Below are 26196 nucleotides of genomic sequence, written 5' to 3' on the forward strand. Positions count from 1 at the left end.
GAGTTCTGGGGTGCTGATGACCAGACTGCGTCACTTTCCAGGGCCCACTGGGCAAACTGGCTTCTCCCCTGCTGCTGTGTCTTGTTAGAGCCACTGTGTTGTGTTGGGGGTGCTGGCTTAGTTTAGGGTGGGGATGAGAAGCTTTGAGGGACCAGGGTGGAGGCCTCCCCAGGGCTCCTCCTTCTCCAGCAAGCAGTACTAACCTCCACAGCCAGGGTGGAAGCCACAGAACACTCAGAGACAGCGGTCAAAGAGGCCACTTCTGCACTGCCTGGACCAGAGACTGCAAACTGCCCTTCAAGCTGCATTTCAAGTGCCTTCTGTGTGTGTGTCCACGTGTTCCCCTAAGCAACTGGGCTACACCGGTCCACCACAAAGGTACTGTTGGTTTCCTCTTTTGGCTGGTGAGGACACAGAGGCACAGAGAGGGCTGGCGCGCAGCCGGCTGTGGGCAGAGCTGGACTGCCACGCAGGCTGCCTCCCTCCTGGCACGTTCGGCTCCTCGCTTCATCGGCCGGGCCCTTGGGACCCCAGCTCTTCAGGGAGGGACTCCAGGCAGAGCTTCATTCTCAAATGCCCAGACAAGCACTAAATATGCGTAGTGCACCCAGCGCAACTGCCAGGGAGTTGTGACTGCATCTGAGGATCCCATGCAAGGTTTGGGTCCTCTGTTTGCTTTTTAATTTCTCCCTTTACCTCTAACAGGGGAGAAACCAAGACACCGAGAACACAGCTTAATAGATCTGTGATTTGGAATTCTGATCCTGGCTCTACCACTCCTGGCTTGTTCTCTCTCCTGTAAAATGAAAATGACGATGGCTTTACCTGCCTTGGAAAATGAAATGAAATTAAATAGAGAATATGAAGCCCTTCAGAAAGGGCAGCCTGACAGTGCAATCGTGGTTTATTACTTCCACGTTAGTGACACGTGAAGCACCTTGTCTGCCGGCATGCGGTTCTTTTTTCATTTTGAGGAGGATCCCACTGGGCACCGCTCTGCTCCTGAGCTCTCCGCATCCTCCCCGCCTGCCCTGACGGTTGGCAGCATTACAGCCGTTTATTTTTAGTTCTTGGTGGGCCAGCCATTTCCTGGTCACATGCTGTTTGAGCTCCCACTTCAGAAAGGCTCAGCTCACAAGACAGACTCTGCCCATTCCCACCCCCAGCCTTTCTTAAGGGCTGTGTCAAAGCGAAGCCAGCCCTGACCCTACCTATTTTAAAGTTCCTTTGAGGAGCCCTTTCTTCTGGTCCACTTGCAGCCAGAGTGATTTTGAAGTTTAATTTACGAAATGGGCAGAGTAGCTGTTTCCATGTGTGGGGAGAGGTGCACAGAACCTGGTTCTGGGAGCTGGGGCCTGAGATCCGGGTCCAAAACTGCCACCAACTGGTGGGACCTCGAAGTCTGTCCCCTACCCTTGTACAATGAGAAAGGGAGGGGCGGAGGCTTCCTTGCAGGTTCCTTGCAGCCCACTGCTCTGTCAGGGACCATCAAATGAGAGCAGTTCTGGTCATTACTGCAGCTTCAGTTATGAGTATGCACGTAGTAACAGGTGCACTTCCTGCATGCTGCTCTGGGCCAGGGCCTGTTATAAGCAATTTATCAATGGTAAGTTTACAGATGGGAGCTCTACACCTAGGTACCATTACTACCATCTCCACTTCACAGACAGGAGATGTGATGGGGACGCCTCAGGCCAGGTCTGTGTTTGCGCCCTGCAGCTGGGACTGGAACCCAGTGTCACTCCAGACTCTGCCTTCCCCCCATGGCAGCCTCCCCAGCTTTGCCCTTGATCTTCATGTGTGCTGGATCACAGTGTGTCACTCTGATTGGGGAAAGATGTGTGATCCACCCTCCTTGAATATCTTTAGGGAAATACTCAGTATTTGGAGATAGAAAAACAACAACCACCATGCAAGGTCCTTATTACCTAGGCAGGGTGCAGCGGTGTGGATTCATAGGATGTCAGGTGTGCGGTGAGTGTGCACACACTGACGTGCACCAGCAGGTCCAGGCTGCCCCAGCAGCCAGGGGACAGGTGTGCCAGAAAGAAAGGCTCCGGAGGGTACATCATCTCCAAGATGGATTTGAAGATGCCAGTCTGAGGATGATAGCAACAACTGCCAAAGACAGAAACGGCTTCTTCTGGGGACCTAGAGTGATGTCTGTTTTCTTCTCACCCTCTGGCCCCGCGAAGCCAGGCTGGACACAGAAAACACTGGGCTGTACCCAGTTGCTGTGATAGCATGGGCCCCTCAGGCTCAAGGCCAGCTCTGACTCAGTAGAATGGGGGACCCTCACAAGCATGCCACGGTGTGGCTTCTGTTTGCCAAGGGGCCTGCTACAGCAGCCACGGCCATCTGGATCTCGGACCCTGCCCAAGCAACCTGGGTGGGGACATCTCCCTGGAGCCCCACCTGGACCTGTGCTGAGGCCAATCCAGCCCCTGACCTGGCCTGGAGCAGACCTCTGTCTGTGCCCCAAGCTCGGCCACTGTGGTCCTTCCCTCTGTGCTGCCTCGCTGAGCTTCCTTCCTTCCCCTCCCGCCCCTTCTCCTCTTCCTACTGCCCTCCCATCCTCAAACTCTCCCAGAGACTGAACCCCTGTGTGGGGGAGGGGGAGGTAAGGCTAAACTGCAGATGGGTCTTGTCCTCAAGGAGCAACTAAGTTTACTGATGTCGCCGTAGTCATTACACCCACCTCAGTGTGCAGTCTCAGCTGCGTGCTGGGAAGACAGGAAAGGAAGACCCAGGTTCCGACATGGGTGGAAGCAAGAGGCTCCACCTCCACCCTCCTCCCTCCCGGCTCTCAGGCGCTCCTCCAGCTTCTCGGAGCTTGCATGCCACCGTCTAAGCTGCAAATCCCCAATGCCCATCACATGGCCTCTCTGGGTGGCACCCCATGCCTGATGCTGAAGTTGCCTGAATACCACCCCCAGCTGTGTTCCCCTTTCCTCTCAGATGCAGGAACCCACCTCTGACATGATAAAGATGGGCGCTGGGAGGGGCACACACTCTCCTCTGTGAGCATCTGCTCCCACCACAGACTCCTGGGGTTCTAGGAAGCCTAATGGCCTAAAGACAAAGGGCAACTCTGTCTCATTTGGGGAAGAAGTCGTGCCAGAGAGAACGAGGCTGCAGACCTGGAGTGGAAGGGGTCCCACTGGCCTCTCAGCACCTTGTGACTTTACTATGTCTCCCTGCCTGCAGAATGGGCGTACAGATATCAAGGCCATATACTTGTGGTGCAGAATAAAAGAGAAGAAGGACGGAAAGCCCCCAGGAGAGGCCTGGGCCACAGTTGTGCTCTGCTGTGGGTGAGAAGAGGTGCATGTTTGGGAAGCTCACGTGCTCTCCTCATCTGTAATAATTACCACACCTACTACAAGGCTGTAATGAGGGTCAAGGCAACGTCTGAAAAGCTTTGCATGGATAATCAGGCATATGATAAATATTAATTAATGTTAAATATGAATATCATCTCTCTCTGAGAATTCTTATAAATACTCCATGCCATAGGTAATATCACACCACTTTTCAAATTTGGAAGCCACACTAGTTAGCATGAAACTGTGACTGGAGTCAAATCAGGTTTTCCTAAGGTGGAAAAGTAGTCACCCCAACATAGCCAATATTTATGGAGTACTCTTTGTGGGTCAGGCCCCCCACATAGAGGAGCTCATTTAGTTCCTTTTTAATCCCCCTACTGACCCTATGGGGTAGAGACTTTGACTCATCCTTTACCGTAGATGAGAAAACTGAGATGCAGAGAGGTTAGTAACTTGCCCAGAGTCACATAGCAAATAAGTGGTTAAACTGACTCAAATTCCGGCCTTTCAGACAACAAGGACCACGTATTTGTTCTACACCCAAATATAACCTGCATATATGTTATAATTAGCTACATCTTTTCTCAGCTCCTGAACCACAGCAAATAGCATCCCTGGTGCCGAGAAGAATTTCCTTTCCTAGAATTATTCAGTCTTTCTTTTTAACACAGGATCACGTGTAAGTAATTTGACTTTTTTTCTCCTCCAACAAGTGACTCATTAAAACACTTCAGAAACGGCTTCTTCTGGGGACCTAGAGTGATGTCTGTTTTCTTCTCACCAGGAAACCTTAAATATTTTCATCTGAGAGACCGCATGAATAATTTTGAATGAATGACTATGCCTTTGGGGTAAATTCCTTCTGAAAGATAACCAGGTGGCAAATTATCAGGCCGCTGGGCACTAGAATGAGAAGAGATGGTGCTGGGTCTCCAGGAGTGTCCATTTGGCTTCCAAAGCCCCCAACATAGATCCGCGATTCAGCATTCAGACGGCACACTTGCTGCGGCCCTCGGAAGAGCCACGTGTTCTTGTCACTTCAGTGAAGCTGAGTGAACAATGTGCCCAATTCCTGTGTGAATAGCTCAGGGTTCACATTGTACCTGCCACAGCAACCACTTTGTAAATTTTTAAAAACAAGTTCAACAGTGGGTAAACGAACAGAAACACGTACCCCCAACGTCACTGAAGGGAAGCCCAGAAGGCTGATGAAGAAGAGTGTTCCTGCAGGAACGGCCGCACGTGGCCGCATCGCTCCAGATTAGCTAACATGGGAAGCATGAACAACTTTCTATAGAAAAGATGGAAGCTGTCTATTTAATTTCAGGGAACTGAAAAAAAAAGTTTCTCTTCTCAGCCAGTGACTAATGTGTGGTGAGGAGAGCAGGGGTCTGTGTGCTGGGGAAAAGGACAGTATGGGGGCTTGTTGAGCACCTACTATGTGCCCAGCAGCCACTCTGCTAGCAGCTAAGACATTCATTTAATCTTCGCCAGGTAGATACTATGACTTAGAGTTACAGGTGGGGAAACTGAGGCTCACCAGTTTAAAGTGAGGTTTAGTAGCTTGTCCAAAGTCACAAATGTCATCTCCTATGAAGATATTTCCCCATGATCACTCCCAAAGGTAGTCTGGGCCCTCCCTCCCTCTCCCATACGTCCCATGCACACTTCTGCCAGAACCCCGTAATAGCCCCCCACCAACTACTTTTGCTTTTGAAGCAGGTCTGTCTCCATGGATTCCTGAGGCAGTAACCAGGTCTGTGTGATTTCCTCATTCCACACCCAGCACTGACCCAGCACACGGCAGGTTCTCATATAATAGCTGTTGAATCTGTTTATTGCAAATATTGTGTATACATTTCTAATTTTAACTATGTAGACATGCACCTTATTGAAAGTAAATCCTACTCAGAAAATACTCGTAGTGCCCCTGGCTCTTTTCTCCTTAGAATCTGCCAAACCCCTCTCTTGAGTGGGAGCCCCAATCCACTTCCTCAGTTGTGCACAGGGTCGCCTCCCAACTGCACCTTTCTGGCCTGTTTATCAGCCAAGCAGGGGCACTCTTATGAAGGGTGCTGTGTCCTCAAAAACAGCATCAAAGAACTCCGAAGACAGTGGCTTTGTTGGTTCATTATAGAGGATTCTGGAAGTCAGTTGTGCCATAATCAATGCAAAACCATATGAAATAAATTTTTATGACAAAGATATTTGTAATGAGCTCTTTTCTTTCAAATATGAAGCCTTAGTTTACCTCTTTAAAAAACACTAGTTACGGCTGGGGGCAGTGGCTCACATCTGTAATCCCAGCATTCTGGGAGGCTGAGGTGGGCGTATCACTTGAGGTCAGGAGTTCAAGACCAGCCCGGCCAACATGGCGAAACCACATCTCTACAAAAAATACAAAAATTAGCCGAGTGTGTTGGCATGCCCCTGTAATCCCAGCTACTCAGGAGGTTGAGGCAGGAGAATTGGTTGAACCTGGGAGGCAGAGATTGCAGGGGGCCAAGATTGAGCCACTGCACTCCAGCCTGAGTGACGGAGTGAGACTCTATCAAAAAAAAAACAAAAAAAAAACAAAAAAAAAAACCCCAAAAAACTAGTTAGGAAATTATCCTTTAAGGCTTACCTTCCTCATATTCTCCATCATCACCATCACTCTCACCAATATTACCATCACTATCACCATCACTATCTATGGGTGCCTGTCATGGAGCCTGGATTTATCTAATCTCTCAATATTTGTACTATTGCACCCATCCTGTTAGATGAGGCAATGGAGGCTCAGTGAGGTTAGGAAATTTCCCAGGGTCACATAAGCAGTCAGTGGCAAGGGCAGGGTGACATTCTTGCCTGCCTGGTTCCAAAGATTGTAAATAATTAACCAATTGTTTATAATTGCAGTCATAAAATCCCATATTTCATGGCTCGTGGCAAGGATCAAATAATTCAAAAACACATTTGGGGCTGGACCTTAGCTTGTGAGATTCTCAAGGGCAGGAGCATTGTCTCATTCCTCTTTCTATCCCACAGTGAAAGCACATGGTAGGCACTCGATGAATCTTTTTTGAATGAGTGAATGAATGGATTATTTAAGAAATTATAGACTATCAGAGCCCTGGGGAACTCTGTTCCATAAGAGTGTAAAATGTTCTCAAAGAAATTTTGAAGCAAGTTTAACTCTAGAAACGGAACAGCAATTTGTAAACTTATAGTCTCAGAATGATGCTTTTGACAATATCCAGTGTGGCCAGGTTTTAGCTATTAAGCAATAGAATTCAAACACTTTTCAGTACATGTCTTCAGCAGGTAACTGGAATGTGGTGAGGCCATCAGTAATAATAATGAACAGGTGAATACATGCTATATGCCAGAACTCCACCTAAATGACTGTTTAATCCTCATAACAACTTATGAGGTAGAAATTTCAATACCTTCATTTCATAGATTAGGAAACCAAAGCTCAGTAATGTTCCAGTAACTTGTCCAAGGATAACAGAGGATATTATGGACAAGTGTATGCCAATAAATTTGATGTCTTGGATGAAATCCACAAACTCCTTGAAAAACACTACTAAAGCTGACACAAAAAGAAAAAGAAAATTGGGATAGTCCTATTAATAGTTAAAGAAACTGAATTTATAATTAAAATCCTTCCCATAAAGAACACTCCAGGCCTTGATAGCCTCACTGATCTACCAAACATTGAAGGAAAAAATAATAACGATCTTACACAAATTCTTTCAGAACTAACTAAGAAGGAGCACTTCCCAATTCATTTTATTAGCCAGAATATCCCTGGTACCAAACCTGGAGAAGGCCATAACAAAAAACAGACTGCAGACCAAAGCCCTGCAGCTAGTAAATGACTGAACCAGGATTTAAGTCCATATCTGATGCCAAAGCCTGTGTGTCTAACCATCACACCACACTGCCACTTCCTGCGCCAGTTGCTTCTGTATAGCTGGTGTGTGGTTTAGGGATCAGAGCCCTCATTTTGGGGATGTGTAATGACTACTGGAGTCATAGAAATAAAATGTTAAGAACCGAGGCCTGACCTACTTTACTCTGACATCCAAGATGACTAAGTAAGGGAGTATTTCCCAAGAGTTCCACTCTGACTCTCCCTTCTCTCTTTGGCATTTCCTTCCCCCTCCCCTGGATTGAAATATCCTTTCCTCTCTTCTTCCTACTGAAGCTCCTTGTCCTGTCCACCCCTCCAGCTCTCCAAGCCCCAGTGCTCACCTCTTTCAGGGAACCTAGCACATTACTCATGTGTCTGCCCCTGGGCAGTGATTCTAGACTGTAGTGTCCATCAGAGTTGCCTAAGGGCTTGCTAAACACTGACTGCTGGTCCCACCCTGGAGCCCGAGAGTGTGCACTTCCTGCAAATCCCTGGGTGGTGCTGCTGCTGCTCCTGCTGCTACTGGTTTGACCAGAACCACACTTTGAGAACCACTACCATACTCACAGCCCTCATATCTAGAGATGGTTCCTTTCAGTTCAGCATATGGAGTCTCTGGGTAAAACTCTGCTAGAAAGAATTGGATTGTCAGGCCAGGAGCGGTGGCTTATGCCTGTAATCCCAGCACTTTGGGAGGCTGAGGTGGGCAGATCACCTGATGCCAGGAGTTTGAGGCCAGCTTGGCCAACGTGGTGAAACCCCATCTTTACTAAAAATAAAAAATTAGCCAGGCGGGTGGTGTGCACCTGTAATCCCAGCTACTCAGGAGGCTGAGGCAGGAGAATTGCTTGAACCTAGGAGGTGGAGGTTGCAGTGAGCTGAGACCATGCCATTGCACTCCAGCCTGGGCAACACAGCAAGACTCTATCTCAAAAAAAAAAAAAGAAAAAAAAAGAATTGGATTGTCTTTGACCATAAGCTTCCTACAAATCAATTTTTAAACAACTGGCATTTCAAAAGTTCAACTAACCTGCATCACCTAGATGCTGCCCTCACTTAGTGCCATAGTCCACACTAAAACCCTGTGACGGAGGTAGTGCATCCTCCCCATTTCTCAGACGAAGATGGCAAGGCCCAGGGAGGCTGGTGAGGGGGAGGCTGCCATCGGAGCTGAGGTCTTCTCCAGGTCCAGGGAGTACTGGACCCTGAGCTGCCAGCCCGGGTGGCTTAGCCCTGAGGGACTGAACATATTTAAGTAGCAAGTGAGCTCCAAGAGGCTGCAAGCTGATGTCTGTTTGGTTCAGCATTTCCCCAGTGCCCAGACAGTGCAGGCACATAGTGAGTTTCAATAAATGCTGAGTGGAGGGAGAGCAGAGCAGCCTCCCTGCCTCCACTCCACAACACCCCACCCCCGAAGCCCCGTCAGAGTGCTGGGGGGTCTGTCCTGAGGATGGAGCGGGGCTCCTGTGAGCGCTCAGCTCAGTGACCGGCACGCGCCATGGCTGCTTTCTTCTTCCACCTGTCATCTCGACATCAGCCTGCCCTTCCCCAGGCCGCTCTGCTGCAACAGCAATAAGGTGCCTCTCTTCATAACTATCCTCCCTTGTAACTCGCAAAGAGCTTTCATACCTAGTTTCTCATTTAGAATCAGAGAATTCTAGAAGTGGAAGAAACTTCCTAAATCCTCAATCTCCTGGGCTCAAGTGATCTTTCCACCTCAGCCTCCCAAGTAGCGGGGACAGGTGCACACCACTGCACCCAGCTAATTTTTGTATTATTTTTGTAGAGACAGAGTCACATCCTATTGCCCAGACTGGTCTCAAACTCCTGGCCTCAAGCAATCCTCCCACCTCAGCCTCCCACAGTGCTGGGATTACAGATGTGAACCACTGTAATCCCACTGTAATGCCTCACCCTGAAACATTTTTTTTAAGTGAATCCTTTAATCAAATGAAATATTGTATAGAAAAAGAGCTGAATGGCCCTGCATAAGGTGGGAAAGAATGCAGTGCTCAGCCCTCTAGGTTTCTGGGACCCTCCCCACAGCCCCTTGGAGGATATAGGCTCTCCGGGGCAGTTGGAACTTCCCTCATCCACTCCAGGTCCCTTCACCTTTCAGAAAGAACCGAGATGGCAGGAGGGAGAGTGTCATGCCCAAGCCGTGGCATGGGTTGGTCAAAGAACTAAGGCATGAGGGCCAGGTGCAGCTGCATAGAGGGAGTCCCGTAAATGAACAGTGAATATCTAAGAATATGGAATAGACTCCAGGAGGCAGGGCTGTATGGAGAAAAACCAGGCCACAAAACCCTGTTGGAGTCTTTAAACATCTTTAACCACTTGGCCTGTGATCCAAGGTCAGAGGATCAGTGACTTGCCCAAGGTCACAAGGCTGGGTGTCCAGGATCACAAGGGTGAGTGCCAAGGGTCACAGGCTGAGTGCCCAAGGTCACAAGACTGAGCACCCAAGGTTATAAGGCTGGGTACTCAAGGTCACAAGGGTGAGCGTCGAGGTCATAAGGCTGGGAGCCCAGGAAAGGCTACGTATCTAGGGTCACAGGCAAGGTGCCCAGGGTCACAAGGATGTGTGTCCAAGGTCACAAGACTGAATGATTTATCAATTTCCTCTTTCCCTTTATGCTGCTTGACCCTGATTAGGCCCCAGAAGCCTGCTTAAACCCCCATCTGCCTATGTCTCAACCCTACAATTTGCGCTAACCAAGCCCATGTAAGCAGGAACCACAACTGCTCATTGCCTCAGGCAGTTACCCTCCCAATCCTGCCTCCTTGAAAGCCTGGCTCCTGCACCAACAGGAGCAGAGGCAGCTGCTCTCTGCTCACCGTGAGCTTCGTGGACCCAGCGACCATCCTCCCTCTGGTCCTGCTCATCACAAGGCAACCCTTTACTATTTCTGTCTTCCTCCAGTTATGCATTTTATTTTATTTTTTGCGATAGGGTCTCGCTCTGTCGCCCAGGTTGGAGTGCAGTGGTGAAATCACAGCTCACTGCAGCCTTGACCTCCTGGGTTCAAGCGATCCCAAGTAGCTCCCAAGTAGCTCCTGCCTCAGTCTCCCAAGTAGCTGAGATCATAGGCATGCACCTTTAAGCACTGCTAATTTTTGTGTTTTTTAAGAGACAGGGTTTTGACATGTTGTCCAGGCTGGTCTCAAACCCCTGGGCTCAAGCAGTCCTTCCCCCTCAGCCTCCCAAGGTGCTGGGATTACAGGTGTGAGCCACCAAGCCCGGCCTTCTCCGTTTAGCTTTAAACGTTTTCATCTGCCTTAGGAAGAAGACAAATGTCCACCACTGGCTCTGCATCATTCTAGGACTTAGTGCCACACTTACCATCTGCAGTTAACTCAAGGGGCATTTGAAAATTATAAAGAGAAGCCCTACGTTAATTTTAACCCAGGGTAACATAGCATATGTTTAGAACACCAGGGGCAGCATGTATGTGGGGAGTGGACAGGTGGGGGACCTGAGCCTAGTTGCAACAGTCCCGGCTGTCTTGGCAAGGACTCCTCCTGGCCTCCATGAGGTTCTGTTTCTCAACACAACAGTGGTGCAATGGTGGGTCTTACACCAACGTCTCTCAGGGCATCTGAGCTTCGCACTTTCCTACCGTCCCTCAAAAAGCAAAAGAGGTGTCATGGGAGGAAGAAAGAAAACCTGCGTTTATCAAACCCCAGGCCCCAAACCAAGCACTCTGCATACTTCACCTCATTGAATCCCTGGGATAACCCCAGCAAAGCCTTACCAGCCCTGCTTTTTCAACTTAGGGGACTGTGCAGACTTGCCAAGGCCGCACAGGTAGTAAAGGATGAAGCTACAATTCAAGGCCTCGTCTGTCTGGTTCCAGAGCCCCGCTCCCCCAACCTCTAAGTGCAGACAGCACGCTGCATTGGTAGTTCACTTCTGACAGCACCCCACAGGCTGGTATTGTTAGCCCATTTTACAGATGAGGAGTGTGAAGTCCGGAGAAGTCAAGTAACTTGCCAAGGCCACACAGCAAATTAGAGCCAAGGTCTGTCTCTCTAAAGCTGAGCCTGTTTCACATCTGTCCAATGGCTGGTGGAAGGAAGGTCACGTGAACCGTCCTGCACACTACTGCATGCAAAGCATTCCCACAGTGCTCTTGAGGGAGTGGTCTGGCTGCTCCTTTTAGAAGCAGGAAAGCCAAGGCTCCCATGAGGCTAAAGCCATGGGCTCCAGCTGATCCAACAACTAGGGAGAGGCTGGATTTGCAGGGGGGCTGTGTATGCATCCAAAACTGCTGCTCTCTGCTGTGGTGGGAATGTTTGTCTCCCCTCAGAATTCATGTTGAAATCCCAACCCCAAAGGTGATGGTGTTGGGAGGTGGGGCCTTTGGGAGGTGATAGGTCATGGGGGCAGAGGCCTCATGAATGGGGTTAGAGGCCTTATTAAAGGGGCTGCAGAGCTCTCTAGCTCTCTTCCCACCATGTGAGGACACAGTGAGAAAGCATCATCTATGAACCAGGAGGTGGTTCTCTCACCAGACACGGAATCTGTCAGCACCTTGACCTTGGACTTCCCAGCCTCCAGAACTGTGAGGAATAGATCCCTGCTGTTTATCAGCCACCCAGTCTAGAATGTTCTGTTACAGCAGCCTGGACGCACTGAGGCACTCTCGGCAGATCTGAAGGCAACAGCTGGGCTCCAGCCTGGGCTGGTTTCCTCCCAGGGTTACTGAGATGGAATGAGATGTTTGAGGAAGCCCCTTATAAACTGTGAGGTTCTGTGCTTGTGAATGTTATTATTTTTGAGGGGCCCAAGAATGCTGTGGGCTGCTGCTTAGAGGCCAGGGTCCCCCGAAGGGGTCAAATTCTAGACCCCTTGAACTCTAGAGCCAGACAGCTTGGGCTTGAGTCTAGGCTCTGCCATGTAGCAGCCATGCCACCTTGGGCAGGCGGCTTAACCTGTCTGTGCCTCAGCTTCCTCGTCAGTAAGAGGGAGACAACAGTCTTGCCTCCTGGCAGCGCTGTGAGGACAAGTCAGATAAGGTATAAACATGTAAACACAGTGTTGAGCACATGCTGGGTGCTCAGTACTTGTGTCTTCTTAGGACAGGCCCTGGGGGTCACCACAAGACAGGAGAGGCCTAGGCAGGTGGGGTGGACACAGGCTGTGCCGGGCTGGCTCTGGACCGGGACAGCGTGACGGGGACTTGTTAAAGAGTGCACCTGCTCTCATCTTGCTGCCTTAAGTGGCACCCACAACATGTGGACTTGGGGGAGGGACCCTGAGACATGCACGAGGCCTTGAGTTCAGTATGATGCAGACTAGACTCAGCCTTCCATTTCTAGAGGGAGATGTCGTTACAAGGAGACTCAGGCTCGCCACTGTTGGGCCTTCCCTGTCTCTCACCTCTCTGCCAAATCTTGTTGCTTTTATCTCTGTGTCTCTCCACTCTGCTCAGGCCTTTTTATTCCTAGGGTCGCCACCCAAGTTCAAGGCTCAGAGAGGTCTGGTTGACACTGCCACACAGCACACAGCAAGTCCCTCCCAGCCTGGCGGCCCAAAGTCCTCCCCACACTCCCTGCCTTCGCCCTGCAATCTGTCTTCGCACAGCAGCCTCAGGTCGTTCAGAAATCACACACATCACAGTATACTGCTCCCCTGCTCACAGCCCTCCCTCCAGTGGCTTCCAACATCCCAGAGCAGCCTCTTTTCCTCCTCCTTGGGCCCACAAGGCCCCTGCCCATCACTGCTCACCTGCTGCTCAGTCTAAGCTCTGACCATCCTGGCTTGCTGGTGACCTGAGAGCACCCTGCTAGCCCCTGCCCCCGGGCCTTTGCACTGACTGTTCCCAGCTCTAGACTCCCTCTGCCACCCAGACCTTTGCAAGAATGGGTCCAAATGACTGCCACAGCCTCTTGAAAGGCTTCCCAAACTGTTGGGCAGAGGGAGCCCCTCTCCCTGGCAGCCTCCTGCCTCTTGCCTCACCTGCTCTTGGCAGGACATAACACCTCTCCTTATTCACTCATGTCTGCCTGGCTCACTGCTGGACCTCTGTGCCTAGAACAGTTAGGAGTGCAGTTGGGCATTCAGTGAATATCAAAGAATGAAGGAAGAAGAGTTCCTTCACCTGAATGCTCTTTCTCCATATTTCCCTGTTCAATTTAATCTCCTTGAGGAAGCATCCTTTGAAGTCTGGGACAGAACTTTCAATAGCTGCAAAGTCTCCCTGCACCTTTCTTTGCAGGTGAGCTGGCAGGTACTTCGTGTAGGGTAATAGATGCCTGGCATTGTGTATGGTTTGTTACATACACTCTCTCAGGGGTCCTCAGCAGCAGCAACAGCAGCAGCAGCAGCACCCCCAGGGGCTGTTAGAAATGCACATTCTTGGGCCCCACAGCAGACCAACTGAATCTGAATCCTGGGGTGGGCCCAGCCATCTGGCTTTCAACAGGGGATGCTGCTGCCACTGGAGTTTCAGACCCTGCGCTATCTCATTTCATCTCCACGGCCACAGAGCAACCTTGTTATTATCATGGTCCTCATTTTACAAACGAGCAACTGAGCCACATGGAGGTTTTTGTTTTGTTCAACAAAGAGGCAAATGACCTCATATCAGAGAGGGCACACAAACTCATATCCGAGATTTACATCAAATAAACTCAACAGACTTTCATCAAAGGTAGAGCATTCACTATGCTTAATAGTGAATGAAGAAGGAAGAGGAGGAGGCAAGGGGAGGAAGGGAATGAGATGGGGAACAGCAGAGACTATGGGGGTCTCAGCGTGGCACAGTCCACTCTCCCACACTCTACGAGTTGCAGCAAGTTCACTGTCACCCACCCTCGGAGTTGGGCCCCCAAGGAACTCTTGAAGACTTAAAGGGCAACTCACTCCATTATTTTAATTCTCATATTTACTAAGGCAAGAAAAACGGTTAACACATTTTTCAAACGTTTCAAAGAAAAATATATTACTTACAAGAAATAAAATAAACCGATGGCAGTTTATTTTAGAATACTTCCAGCAAGCGACCTTGACTCAAATCTGTCTCCCTGGATGAAAAACACCCGTATACAATTATTCCCCCTGAATTGCCTAAATACTCTTCTTCTGACTGGGTAGGACCCACCCGCCGAGGAGAACCACGCGTAACTGCCGCCCACAGACATTCCCTCAAAACTTCCTCTTCTCACATGCCCCAGCTGAGTTAAAAAAAAAACACACAAAGCCCTCTTTAACACTTTCCCTCAAATATTTGCAGATAATTAATTCACTGTTCATCAGTTGAGGATGGTTCCTTTATACTTTGTAAATACAGAGGAGGCTTCTCTGGCCCCAGCAAGTGCTCCTGGAGCCGAGTGTGTGTGTTAGGAAGTCAGGAGGCTGCTCCCTGGGGAAGGGCCCTTTCCAGCAGGACTGCAGGGAGCGGGCCTGCGGGCAAATGGGCCTCAGATTCCCACCGTCTCTCGCAGCAGCGCCTCCTGGGTGGGTCCATGTGTGCCCTCCTCCCGGAGTCCTCCTTGCCCCCTCTGGGTGAGACTGGCCCTTCTGCCTGCATGGAAGGCCAAGGGGTTTCCAGTGAGTCACCGCAGCAGCTGGCAGACCCAGGGACCAAGAGAACGCCAGCCCCGGTTTTCTCCCTGCTATATTTAGAATGTTGCGGAAAATCCCATCTTCTGGTGTCCCCACCTGTTCACACATGGCAGCAGCCCCTCCGTTTCTGGCTGCCCGTGCACCTCTCCCTCATGGGCTCTACTCTGAGGCCCCTCTCCTGAGGATCTCCAAAGTCTCCTGGTGGCCTTCCATCCTTCCAGGCCCCAGAGCCTTTCCTAATAAATCCTGTCTTCACCAGCTCCAAACTTTGTGCCTGTGTGGCCTCCTCTGCTCAGTGGTAGTTCTCAACCTGGGCTGCATATGAGAATCACCTCGTGTATCTTTTAAAATCCTGATGCCCAGGTGACACCAAAGACCAATAAATCAGGATCTCTGAGGGGTGGGGGAGGGGGAGCCCAGGCTTCAGGATTTTTTGACTCCCCAGTAATCCTGACAGTAGGCAAGGTGAGAACCATGGCTCTCAACGATCGGAGCCCTTCCTCCTGCTGACAAGCTCCCACTCTCCGACAAGACCCGGCCATCCTGCCAGCCACCCTGCTGGCCCTCCAGGCATTGAGGATGCCCTGAGCCTGGAGGTGCTACACCCCTTCCTGAGCTGCGGGCCTTGTGGCGCCTCTGTCCCAGCAGCGCATCCATGGCACTTACGGGCTCTCCACCTGCTTGGTCACCAGACTCAGGTCCAGTGGCCACACTGCTGGACCCTCTGCTCATTGAGGGGACCCGGTAGTGCCCTGCTTACGTGGATACCTTAATGTGGATGTTCTACCCTTAATATTTAAAGCATTTCTGGTCTGATCTATTTTGGCTTATAAACTCTTCCAGTCATTCAACAAACACTGTTGATGCCTCCACTTCCTGCTCAGTCCAGGAATGGACTATGCTATGCAAAGATGATGAGAAGGGTCTTGGGGGAGGGAGAGGAGTGAATGGACAACACAATGTAAGACACTGTCTTTGCCTGCCTGCAGTGGCTGCCTTGGCCTAAAGGAATAGTTCCCACACAGGATAATACATGCTATAAAAAGCTATGCCCTTAGAGAGGGGCTGCTTGCTTTCTCTGGGGAAGACGGGTCATGTTCTCATTAGGACAACAGTTACTGTGTCCATGCATTTCTCCTTGCTTCACACCTCACCCAGAACAAACACCCAATTAGGAACTTCAACCAATGCTTATTAATGATGCCAATACTAATAGCCTTCACATCAAAACCTTCAGAAAGAACACAAGGATGGGTGAGATGAAAGGAAATCCTGTGAGTGAGCTGAAATGCCCAGAAAATACATAAAGTAGAAACAATCAGGGAAATGCTAATTTAATAATAAACCTGGGAGTGTGGCATGGCAGAGATGGATAGCCATCAGCAATGTCCATTCTCTGTGTCTACCTTACCAACAGAAGTTTCTGTTGTTTGGGTCAGTAGTTAACAAATTACAGTTCCTGCCTCCCTTGCAGCTAGGCAGAGCCCTGTGAACAGCGCTGGTCAATGCAGTGGGCTAGAGCCTGCCAGGATTTCTAAGTAAGCTTTGCCTTCCTGATAGGAGCCCAGCCCTTTTTCTCTGTCACTTCCTGCTTCATCTACCTGTTAGAACATGAGGCTGGAGGTAGTGCCCACACAGATGAAAGCCACATGCTAAGTAGTACCAGCTGAGCAAACTACAGATGGAACCCTGGGCACTGATGGTGCCATGGAGTCCTTGCACCTGCCTCAGACGTCACGTGCCCTGGAAGAAAACAAAACTTCCCTTTGCTAACACATGTGCAATGAGAATGGATCTGCTTGAATATACAGCCACACGTTCCTCACTTATAAAATGGGGAAAATAAGATTAATTGTTATGAGAAATTAGAGCTCATATGAGAAAAGTGCCCAGTAGAGAGCCTGGCATGCAGTTGACACTGAATAAATGGCAGGAATCACAATTTTCACTGCTGGCAAGCCATTCAAACCCATGAGGTCATTTTGTACAAATTCTGAGGTTAACATGGAGAACAAAGTTAAATTAGATGCTTATTGAACATGACTCTGAGCCCACCAATTTACCAGGCATGCTGGAGACACAGCCAGACTGCCACAACCACGGCGCCTAGAGGTTTCTGTCTGAACAGTGAAATACTATAATGCATTGAGCAATGAGACCCATGGTAGTAAAATCAGTTAGCGTCAGATTTACAGAAGCCAGTGTTTCCATAAATCGTGTCACAGAAACCGGGCAGTGAAACCACCGTAGGCAGCTCTGTCTACTTTATAAAGCATTTTCCTATCTATTGCTTCACTGTATCTTGAGAACGGCCTGTGCAGGCCTGAGGGGTGACCCAGCCCGCTCAGGGCAACCACATGGGGACAAGAACCCCCTAACTCCCAGCCTCAGTCCTGCTGGTCTTGCTCAGAGCCCTGGGGTCACGCCCACCTGGGTACACAGCACAGCAGCCAGTCTCCATTGTAGATGAGAAAATTAAGACTGGGGATAGTTAAACAAGGTGCAGATCACACGGCTTGGACTCCCTGTTGAGTGGGCCCTGGACTGGGTGTATTAGTGTCTGAGCCCTTCTGCTGTCTGGGATGAAAGTGCAGTAGCATGCTTCCAGCGACACCCTGGAGTGCAGATGACAACATGGCTAAAGACATGGGAGGTTTGGATGTTGGAGCCTGGAGGTGCCATGGGCCCTGCAGCAGTGTTTTCAGCTCTGTTTTTAGTTTTCAGTGTACCTCCAATGGGCACAATAAATGTCCTGAACATTCTCCTAATATTTGTTTTATTTAATTTTTTTTCTTTTTGAGACAGGATCTTGCTCTTTCCTCTAGGCTGGGTACAATGGTGTGATCACGGCTTACTGCAGCCTTGAACTCTCAGGCTCAAGTGATCTTCCCACTTCAGCCTCCTAAGTAGCTGGCACTATAGGTATATACCATGGGGCCCAGATAATTAAAAAAATTTTTTTTGTAGAGACAGGATCTCACTATGTTGCCTGGGCTGGTCTCAAACTCCTGGCCTCAAGCGATCCTCCCACCTCAGCCTCCCAAAGTGCTGGGACTACAGGTGTGAGCCATTGCACCTGGCCTGCTTTATTTAAATTTAAAAGCTATGTTGGACTGGGTGCAGTGGCTCACGCCTGTAACCCCAATACTTTGGGAGGCCGAGGAGAGTGGCTCACCTGAGGTCAGGAGTTCGAGACCAGCCTGGCCAATACGGTGAAACCCCTGTCTCTACCAAAAATACAAAAATTAGCCGGGCATAGTGGCAGGTGCCTGTAGTCCCAGCTACTCAGGAGGCTAAGACAGGAGAATCGCTTGAACCCGGGAGGCAGAGGTTGCAGTGAGTTGAGATCACGCCACTGCACTCCAGCCTGGGCGACAGAGCAAGCCTCCATTTCAAAAAAATAAAAAATAAAAAAATAAAATAAAAGCTATGTTGGAAAGAATGCAGTCTGCATATATCTCTGTAGACATTTGTGCCTGGAAACATTGGTGTACAGTAATAAAAAAGGCCAGGCTTTAGAACCAGCCTTTTTTTTTTTCTTAGAAAAGTCTAGACAGCTGTGGCTGTAATGCAGCAGCGCAGGACCTTACATAACCTCAGCAATGCATCAGAAGCCACACTGTGGGCTCCAGGCCTTATTAAATAAGAGGATTTGCCGTTAAAATGCTGAACAGTGAAATACTATAATGCATTGAGCAACGAGATCCAAGGTAGTAAAATCAGTTAGCGTCAGATTTAGCATCCATTCGCTCCTTTCCCTCCCCAACCTTCTAAAGAAGGTTTGACCTGGGTTCAAATCCTTCCTTCTTCACTTACTAGCACATTTCTCAGCAAGAAGGAAATACAGCCAAGATCACTAGCCACCAGTACCTGCATCGCCAGCCTGCACAAGATCCCCGAAATGGCAGCCCACTTACTTGGCTTCCTTCTACTAAGCAAGCCACAGCAAAAGTCACACACGCACAGTCAACTGGGTTCATTTCTTGAATTAAACACTTCCCTTAGGCACTTGCCAGAGAGATTTCCATGAGTCATTCAAAGAGCTTGAAACAGGTGAACACCAACAACCATTTTCGCACTATATTTAGAATGTCACAGAGAGCTCTGCCTCAACTCTAGATGTTATTCTGGAAACATCAAAAGGTGGGCTGTTTCTTTTCTCCCTTTATTCTAAAAAAGGAGGCTTTTAAAATTGTTTCTCAAAGTGCCACAGCCAGACAAAATAAACAAGGAACAACATTTACTTAATCCCACAGATTTGGCCAAGTTTTATCCGATAAGAAGGTGGTTGGTGCTAAGATACAAAATAGATTCTTGGGACTCTAGCTGCATAGTACAAATATCCTTTTCCTTCACGATGTCTCTAGAACATAACGATGATGAGTGTAACAAATTTTAAAGGATGCAAATGCAATAGGAAAAAAAAATTCCTATCTGAGGCTTTTACATGTAAGAAGTGCCAAAGTTAATAATGACACAGTCCCCATACTAAAAGCCTCGGAGATAATCCTCAAATATTATTTCTCAAACAGTCTCACAAATATTACTGGGACAGTTTGCAAAGCACTAAAGAACGTCACAACTATGATAAGAAAGAATTAGTCAATACTGTCAGTTATGAGGACGCTTGTGTATATCCAGCTGAATAAGAGCTCCTGGCAAATCACATTTGCAGCTCTTTACCTACAGAATGTCCCAGCAAGCTTTTCACCTCCTGTGCAGCTTCTCCGTACAGATAAGGCTTTCCCGCATTTACAAGGACTTCCAGGACTCTGTCATTGCTCCCCTGTCCCTCTTTTCAGAGACATCACTTAATTATTATCCATTTTCAAATCAGATAAAATGGAAGCAACATTTCTGGATCTGGGCCACAATGATAGAATTTTACATTGAAGCTGTGGGAAAATCACCGTGTTCAGTCACAGAGAAGTCTTAATTTTAAAAAGTGTTAGGTAAAGAACTAAATTGGGAGACTTCCTAGCCATAGAGAATGTTGCAAACATGATTACAAAACTACATACCGACTCAGACAATGAACATTGGATTTTGATGGTTGTGGATTTTGCTACAGAACAAAGAATCAAAGACCTGGCCTGGGGTTGTGTGTGTGTGTTTGTGTATGGATGTATGTTTATGTATGCATGTATATGTCTATACGTATGTGTGAATGTGTGTATATGTGTGTAAATGTGTATGTGTGTAAATGTGTAGGTGCACATGTGTATGTATGTGTGTATGTGTGTTTTACGTGTATGTGTATAGGTACAGGTGTGTATGTGTGCGCATGTATGTGTGCATGTGTATGTATATGTGTATGTGTGCAAATGTGTGTATGACTATATGCATGGGTAGGTGTGTCCTTGTATTTGTGTGTGTGTTGGGTTTTCTTGTGAACAATATGGCCTGTTGAGGCTTCTACTATTCTCCTGGTCTGAAATGCTTGGTAAACCTCGTGTGGTTAAACCAGGGTTTACACTGTACTTGAACTGACTACACCATGTCCATTTGAGGGCACTGGGAGAAAAACCAGGGCCCATTTTGAGAGAAAGCACTTTATAAATGCAGGAAAGAATTCCTTAGCCTCGGGCAAGTTCTAAGATGAACATATCCGACTTTGTTTTTCCAGTTGAGGTTTCTAATCAGCCTGCATTCAGTCTCAGACTACAGAATCTGCTCATCAGACATTTTTTTTGTTTGTTTGCATAACTACATTTTTTTACTTTGAAACTTCCATGGGGAATAGAAGAATTGAGAAGGATGCTGGCGGTGAGATGGACTAGAGAGGGAGATCTCCAAATTGTCAGGGCCCAGCCAGCTCTGACGGCACCCTGGGACACTCACCATGGTCGTGGGCGAACACCAGCAGGTCCAGCCCCATCAGCATCCGAGCCAGCTCTTCGTAGCGGCCACTGTGCTCTCCGGCTCCATGGGACACAAAGATGAGGGCCCTGCAGAGACAAGAAGGGAGCCTGGTTAGGAAAGCCCACACGGGGCTGGGCGCGGTGGCTCATGCCTACAATTCCAGCACTTTGGGAGGCCGGGGCTGGCGGATTGCCTGAGCTCAGGAGTTTGAGACCAGCCTGACCAACATAGTGAAACCCCACCTCTACCAAAATACAAAAAAATTAGCCGGGCGTGGTGGCATGCGCCTGTCGTCCCAGCTACTCGGCAGGCTGAGGCAGGAGAATTGCTTGAACCCAGGAGGCAGAGGGGACAGTGAGCTGCAATGGCGCCACTGTACTCCAGCCTGGGTGACAGAGCGAGACTCTGTCTCCAAAAAAATAGAAAAGAAAAGAAACGCCCAGATGGCTGCCACTGTGCTGCAGCAGCACCAGAGCTTACAAAACCTCAGCAACACCAGGAGCCACACCATGGGCTCCAGGCATTGTCAAATAAGAGGAGTTTGCTGTTAAAATGCGGGGCTTCAGAGTCACGCAGAATGGAGCCCAAATCCCTGCTCTTCCTGTGAGCTCTCAGGCAGAGCTCCAGTCCCATGAAGGTTCATTTCTTCGCCTGTAACACGGTAAGAATAGCATCGCCCTGTGGGTGCTTGTGAGGCTCGTGGGAGCTAATCGATGCCAATGGCCCAGGCAGAGTGCCAGCGCGGGGCAGGCAGGTCCTCCACCAGGGCCTGCTTCCTCCCTTGGGGGCGAATGCGGCAGCATTTAGATTCCAAACTATCCAATTTTCAAGACCTATATTCTTAGCAGAAGACTCACGGAGAGCTAGAGTCTCCTTCAGGCATGGAGTAAATGCCATGAGCGATACCCACCAACTTCTACTGCTGCTGATGGTGACGAGGGGAAAGAGGAGGAGGAGGAGAACAAGCTGCCACCTTCCTGAGCATTTACTATGCACCCGTTCCTCTGCAACTCCATATGCAAGATTTCTAACTCTCCAGTCATCAGATGATTTATCTTCTTTACAGATGAGAGTGAAATGCATAGAAGTTAAGTGAGTTGGGCCAGGCAAGGTGGCTCACACCTATAATCCCAGCACTTTCGGAGGCCAAGGCGGGCAGATCACTTGAGACCAGCTTGGCCAACATGGTGAAACTCCGTCACTATAAAAAGTACAAAAATTAACCGGGCATGGTGGCACACACCTGTAATCCCAGCTATTTGGGAGACTGAGATTGCAGTTGAGCCAAGATCGTGCCACTGCACTCCAGCTTGGGTGACAGAGTGGGACTCTATCTCAAAAAAAAAAAAAAAAAAAAAAAAGAAGTAAAGTAAGTTGTCCAAGCCACATGGCAAGTTGGCAAAACACCATTCAGAGGATGTTGCCGCTGGCTGTCTGGTCTCCAGGAAGCTGCCATAGGGCTCAGAACACAAGCCATGGAGTCAGGACAGACGGTGCCTCGGCGGAGGCTCCCAGTGCCTGATCTGGCAACCCCTCCCGGGCCTTTCTGCTGGGCTCTGGCCCCTCTGCACACCCCTGCTGACCGTCACTCTGGTTCTCTAGTTGCCTGCCTGCTTCCTGATGCCCCCACCTTGACATCAGCCCACAACCCTCTGAGGACTGGACCCCAGAGCTGTATCCCAGCCGAGCAACATGAATAGGGGCCCAGCTGAGGACATAGACACCTCATTCAACAGCTGTGTTCTTCCTACGACTCTTTTCAGCCAGGCTGTGTAAGGCCAGAATGGCACCAGTTTGTTTTATGGTGCTTTCATTTAGCCCCATTTTTCAAATCACCTTTGCCATCTGTCCTTTTCCTTTTCCTGCCTTTTTCCTAAAAAAGCCAGAGGAATTTTCACACCCTCTTCACTGCTCCATGGAATGCCCAGCCACCTCCACTCGATCGGATGTGTACTTGTGTAAATGACACCTGCCCACCTGATATTTCTGGGATTGGCTGATGGGATTTCTTTCCTGCATTTCCCTTGGCTACTGAGGAGCATGGCTGGAACTGCTAACTAGTCAGCGTCTTCTGTCTTCAAAAGGGGCTGTGCTTCCAGAAGGGATAGCTCAAGTACTTTAACTCCCTTTGGGAGCACAGCCACTGCTGTCATAATTCAGGCTACTGTTAATGCAGACAGACAGGTCGTTGAGCTGGATCATGCAACTCTCCAGCCTCTCATCGCAGCCAGGGGCCACCCAGCAGAAAAGGACTTCAGGGTTCCATTTAGCAACCAAAGAAATGGCACAAGGCATTGCCATCATGCCTGGAATTGCCTGTCAAGAGAATCCAGCACCAAGTCAATATGTGGAAAAACAAGTGGTCTCTTACCCTACAGCAATTCCTTCTAATCCAGAGGTTCTCAACTTTGGCCACACATTGGAGTCACCTGGGGAGCTTTCAAAAAGGCTGATGCCTGGGTCCCACTCCCAGGAGACCTCTGGGTTTAATTGGTCTGAGGTTAGAAAAGCTCCCCAGTGGCTCTGATGTACAGCCAAGGTGGAGAAGCACCTGTTCTCATCACAGTGTTGAGCTTGGGCCATGGTGCTGCTCAGAGGCTAAGTGGAATTTAAGTGTGGTGAGAATGCAGCCATCGTAGAAACTTAGAGCAACCTTAGAGCCACCAATCTCCCCGGGGGGTATGCTGGGTAGACCACGAGTTCTAGCCATAGAGGCTGACCGATATAGCCGTCCCACTGCAGGCGGTGGGGGTCACTGCCACCCTTCTCTCTGCACAGGAAGAGCCCGTTGGCAGCACCTGCAGGCTTAGCCTTCTACAGCCCCACACTTCCACCCCCAGGCCCGGTCAGCACCCTGAGAGCCCACCATTGGACACCTGGACTCATTCTGATCTTCATCTTCTATCGTGGTAAGTGGGTTTCTCCTTAGTGTCTGGATTCAGATCCTGCCTGGACCCCGATTCTGATAACTCAATCTCCCCTTCCCCCTGGCTGCCACATTTACATGTTCCCAGGACCTTAGTGTGTTTTGTAAATCTGTCCAGCAAAGCGAAATCAAATCATGTTACCCTTCTGCTTTAAGCCTTCCAGAGACTTCGCATTGCAACAGAACAAAGGTTGTCTGCCTCTGAAACACCTCTCCCCCTCTGCCCTGCTCCCGAGCTCCGAGGCCTCCTTTCTGGTGCCCAGATGTGCCAGGCGATGGTGTGCTGTTAAATGTTTAACAACTGGGGGTGGGGGTGGTCCTAGGGTTCCTCTGCCCACTGCAGTGCCCAGGGTGGAGCCTCCTGGAAGCCCGCCTGTGCTGTGCTTACTGGCACCAGGGTTTCCAGGTGCTTCACCTCACCCACTGTGAGCACACCCCTCCTCCTGTGAGACCATCCCCCCTCCTTCCCCACACACCTGCTGCAGGTGGAGCCACTGTTGCCGCTCCCTCCTCTCTTCAGACCTCTTCCCGGCCTGGTCTGGCCGGCCCTTCCCAGCTTCCTGCCCTGTTGCCACGAATACAGCTGGCCATGTCCCAAGCTATGTGTGTCTGCATTTGTCTCTCTGGGTAAAGGGACAGACCCCAGCTCCAGGCTTCCTGATGGAAGGTCACATTCACCACTGGATACTGGGCACTGCGTGGAAGCTTCCCCTTCAGGGTTTCACAGAACATTGTGCTTCTATTTCTGCTCCAAATATATACATGACTGAGCACTGAGAAACCCAGATGTGGAGGAAATGCACATACCAGTTGCTGGGAGGCCGTGAACAGAGAGCAAAGTTCAGCCAGAACAACCTGGTTGGATTCCCAGTGTGACCACACAGGACCCTGGGCAAGTCGCCTGATGGCCCTCGGCCTGTCTCCTTGGCATTGAAGTAGAAAGAATGGGATGAAAACAACAGTGGGTCCTACTTTTCTTCAGCCGAGTCTGCAAATGTGTGAATGTGAGCTTATTACGTGCCAGGCCCCCAGGACACTGAGATGAACAAACAACGTTGTCCCTGCCCACACACAGCTTGCAGCCACTCAGCAGAGAACACGCCTGTGAGTGTGTACTGTGAGGAGCACTGTGAGCACCATGAGGGGGTCGACAGATAACGGAGCCCAACCTAGACTAAGGGAGCCCAACCTAGACTCCAGGGAATAGCCAGGGAAGGCCCCTGAGTGTCTGAGTGGCTGGGAGCTGTCCTGGTGCAGGAGTCCTGCTGGGGACACACAGGTGTGCCCACTCCAGGCGCAGAAGGAAGGCCCCGAGTCCAGAGCGCCATGTGGAGGAGGAAGGTGAGAGGTGCATGGAAGGCTGGGTCCACAGCCCCAGGGGCAGCAGTGGGGCACTGGGGTTCTCTGTGCAGAGGATGGTACCCAGCAGGGCAGCGACCTGATCTGACGTCAGCTTGGTGAGGATTGCAGGGCTGCTGCTAATGGAGTGGGAGACAAGAGACAACGTTCATCAAGGGGCCGACAGGGCCCTGAGCAGGTGCCAAGGAAAGTGGTTGGTTCCTGCCCTTCTTCCCCTGCCGTTCTGCAACCTCACCAACAGGCAGCAGCAGAAAATTAGCAGAGCCATTTATGCAGACAAGGCAATACCCACAGCAGCAGAAATTAGGTTGCAGAGGAGGCTGGCTAAGATCTTTTTCCTGGAACTTCTTTAACGGCTGCAGCCAGTTGGGAGCCAGTCGTTCAGGGAGAAGGCAATGACTGTGGGAGGGGCGCCCAGCCCCAGAAGCAGATGGCCTGCCTGGCATCCAGCCCCAGGAGGTGGGACAGCTCCCAATAAAGCACACACAGCCCTCCAGATGAACAAGCTGCAGAGCCTCTCAGAATGTACAAACCAGGATGATTTATCCTCTCCATCGAAAAACGAATGCCCCTTTTATGCCTTTGTTTATTAATCAGGTGACCTAACCTCTCTGGGCCTCAGTTCACTCACCCGTGAAGTGGGGATAATCCTAACACCACCGACCTCAGAGAGCAATGTCTCGAGGTAAATAAGGAAATGCGGATGGGGCAGGGGTCTTGCCTGGGCTAATGAAAGCCCCCCATCGCTGTCCGCTAGGAAGCCATTTGCTCCGATGGCGCAGGTGAGCCACTTGCCAGGTGAGCCACTTGCCAGGTGAGCCACTTGCCATGTGGAGGTGTGGGGTAAAGCTCTGGCCCTCCCACAAGCTGGTTCCTAGACCTCTGTGGGCCTCAGTTTCTCCACCTGAGACACAGGAACACTGCAGCCTCCTCCTAGGGGTTTGGAGGTAAAATGAGACAATGTGTGTGCAAGTGCACTGAGGCCCTGCGGCTCAGGATCGAGGCTTCTGCCTTCATGACCATCCTCTCTGCCTCACCCCCCTCCTGCATGAGGAGGAGGATTCAGGGCCAGGGACAACTCACACTCTCATGGTCACTGCCAGCCCCCTGGGCAAGACGCCTGCAATACACCAGCAGCCACTGCTGCCTTGAAAGGCAGAGACCAGAGCTGAGATGAAAGGGGTTCACCTCCACTGAAGGGGCCGGCCTGTTCTGGCCAGACTCTGGACTTGGCTGGACTTGCTGGCCCCCT

At 49.9% G+C, this 26196-nt stretch overlaps 1 protein-coding gene across 6 annotated transcripts in view; it reads right to left on the reverse strand.

Annotated features, from left to right (window-relative positions):
• MGLL (monoglyceride lipase) overlaps window positions 1–26196 on the reverse strand; it is a 134422-nt gene that overhangs the window by 72175 nt on the left and 36051 nt on the right. For all 6 annotated transcript variants that reach the window (XM_019023287.3, XM_019023285.3, XM_004036249.4 and 3 more), the window contains exon 3: window positions 20639–20745. In XM_019023287.3, the coding sequence (XP_018878832.1) occupies window positions 20639–20745 (107 nt within the window). The remainder of the gene's footprint in view (window positions 1–20638; window positions 20746–26196) is intronic.

This window comes from Gorilla gorilla, chromosome 2 (genome assembly GCF_029281585.2).
Source record: "Gorilla gorilla gorilla isolate KB3781 chromosome 2, NHGRI_mGorGor1-v2.1_pri, whole genome shotgun sequence".
Classification (NCBI taxonomy): domain Eukaryota; kingdom Metazoa; phylum Chordata; class Mammalia; order Primates; family Hominidae; genus Gorilla; species Gorilla gorilla.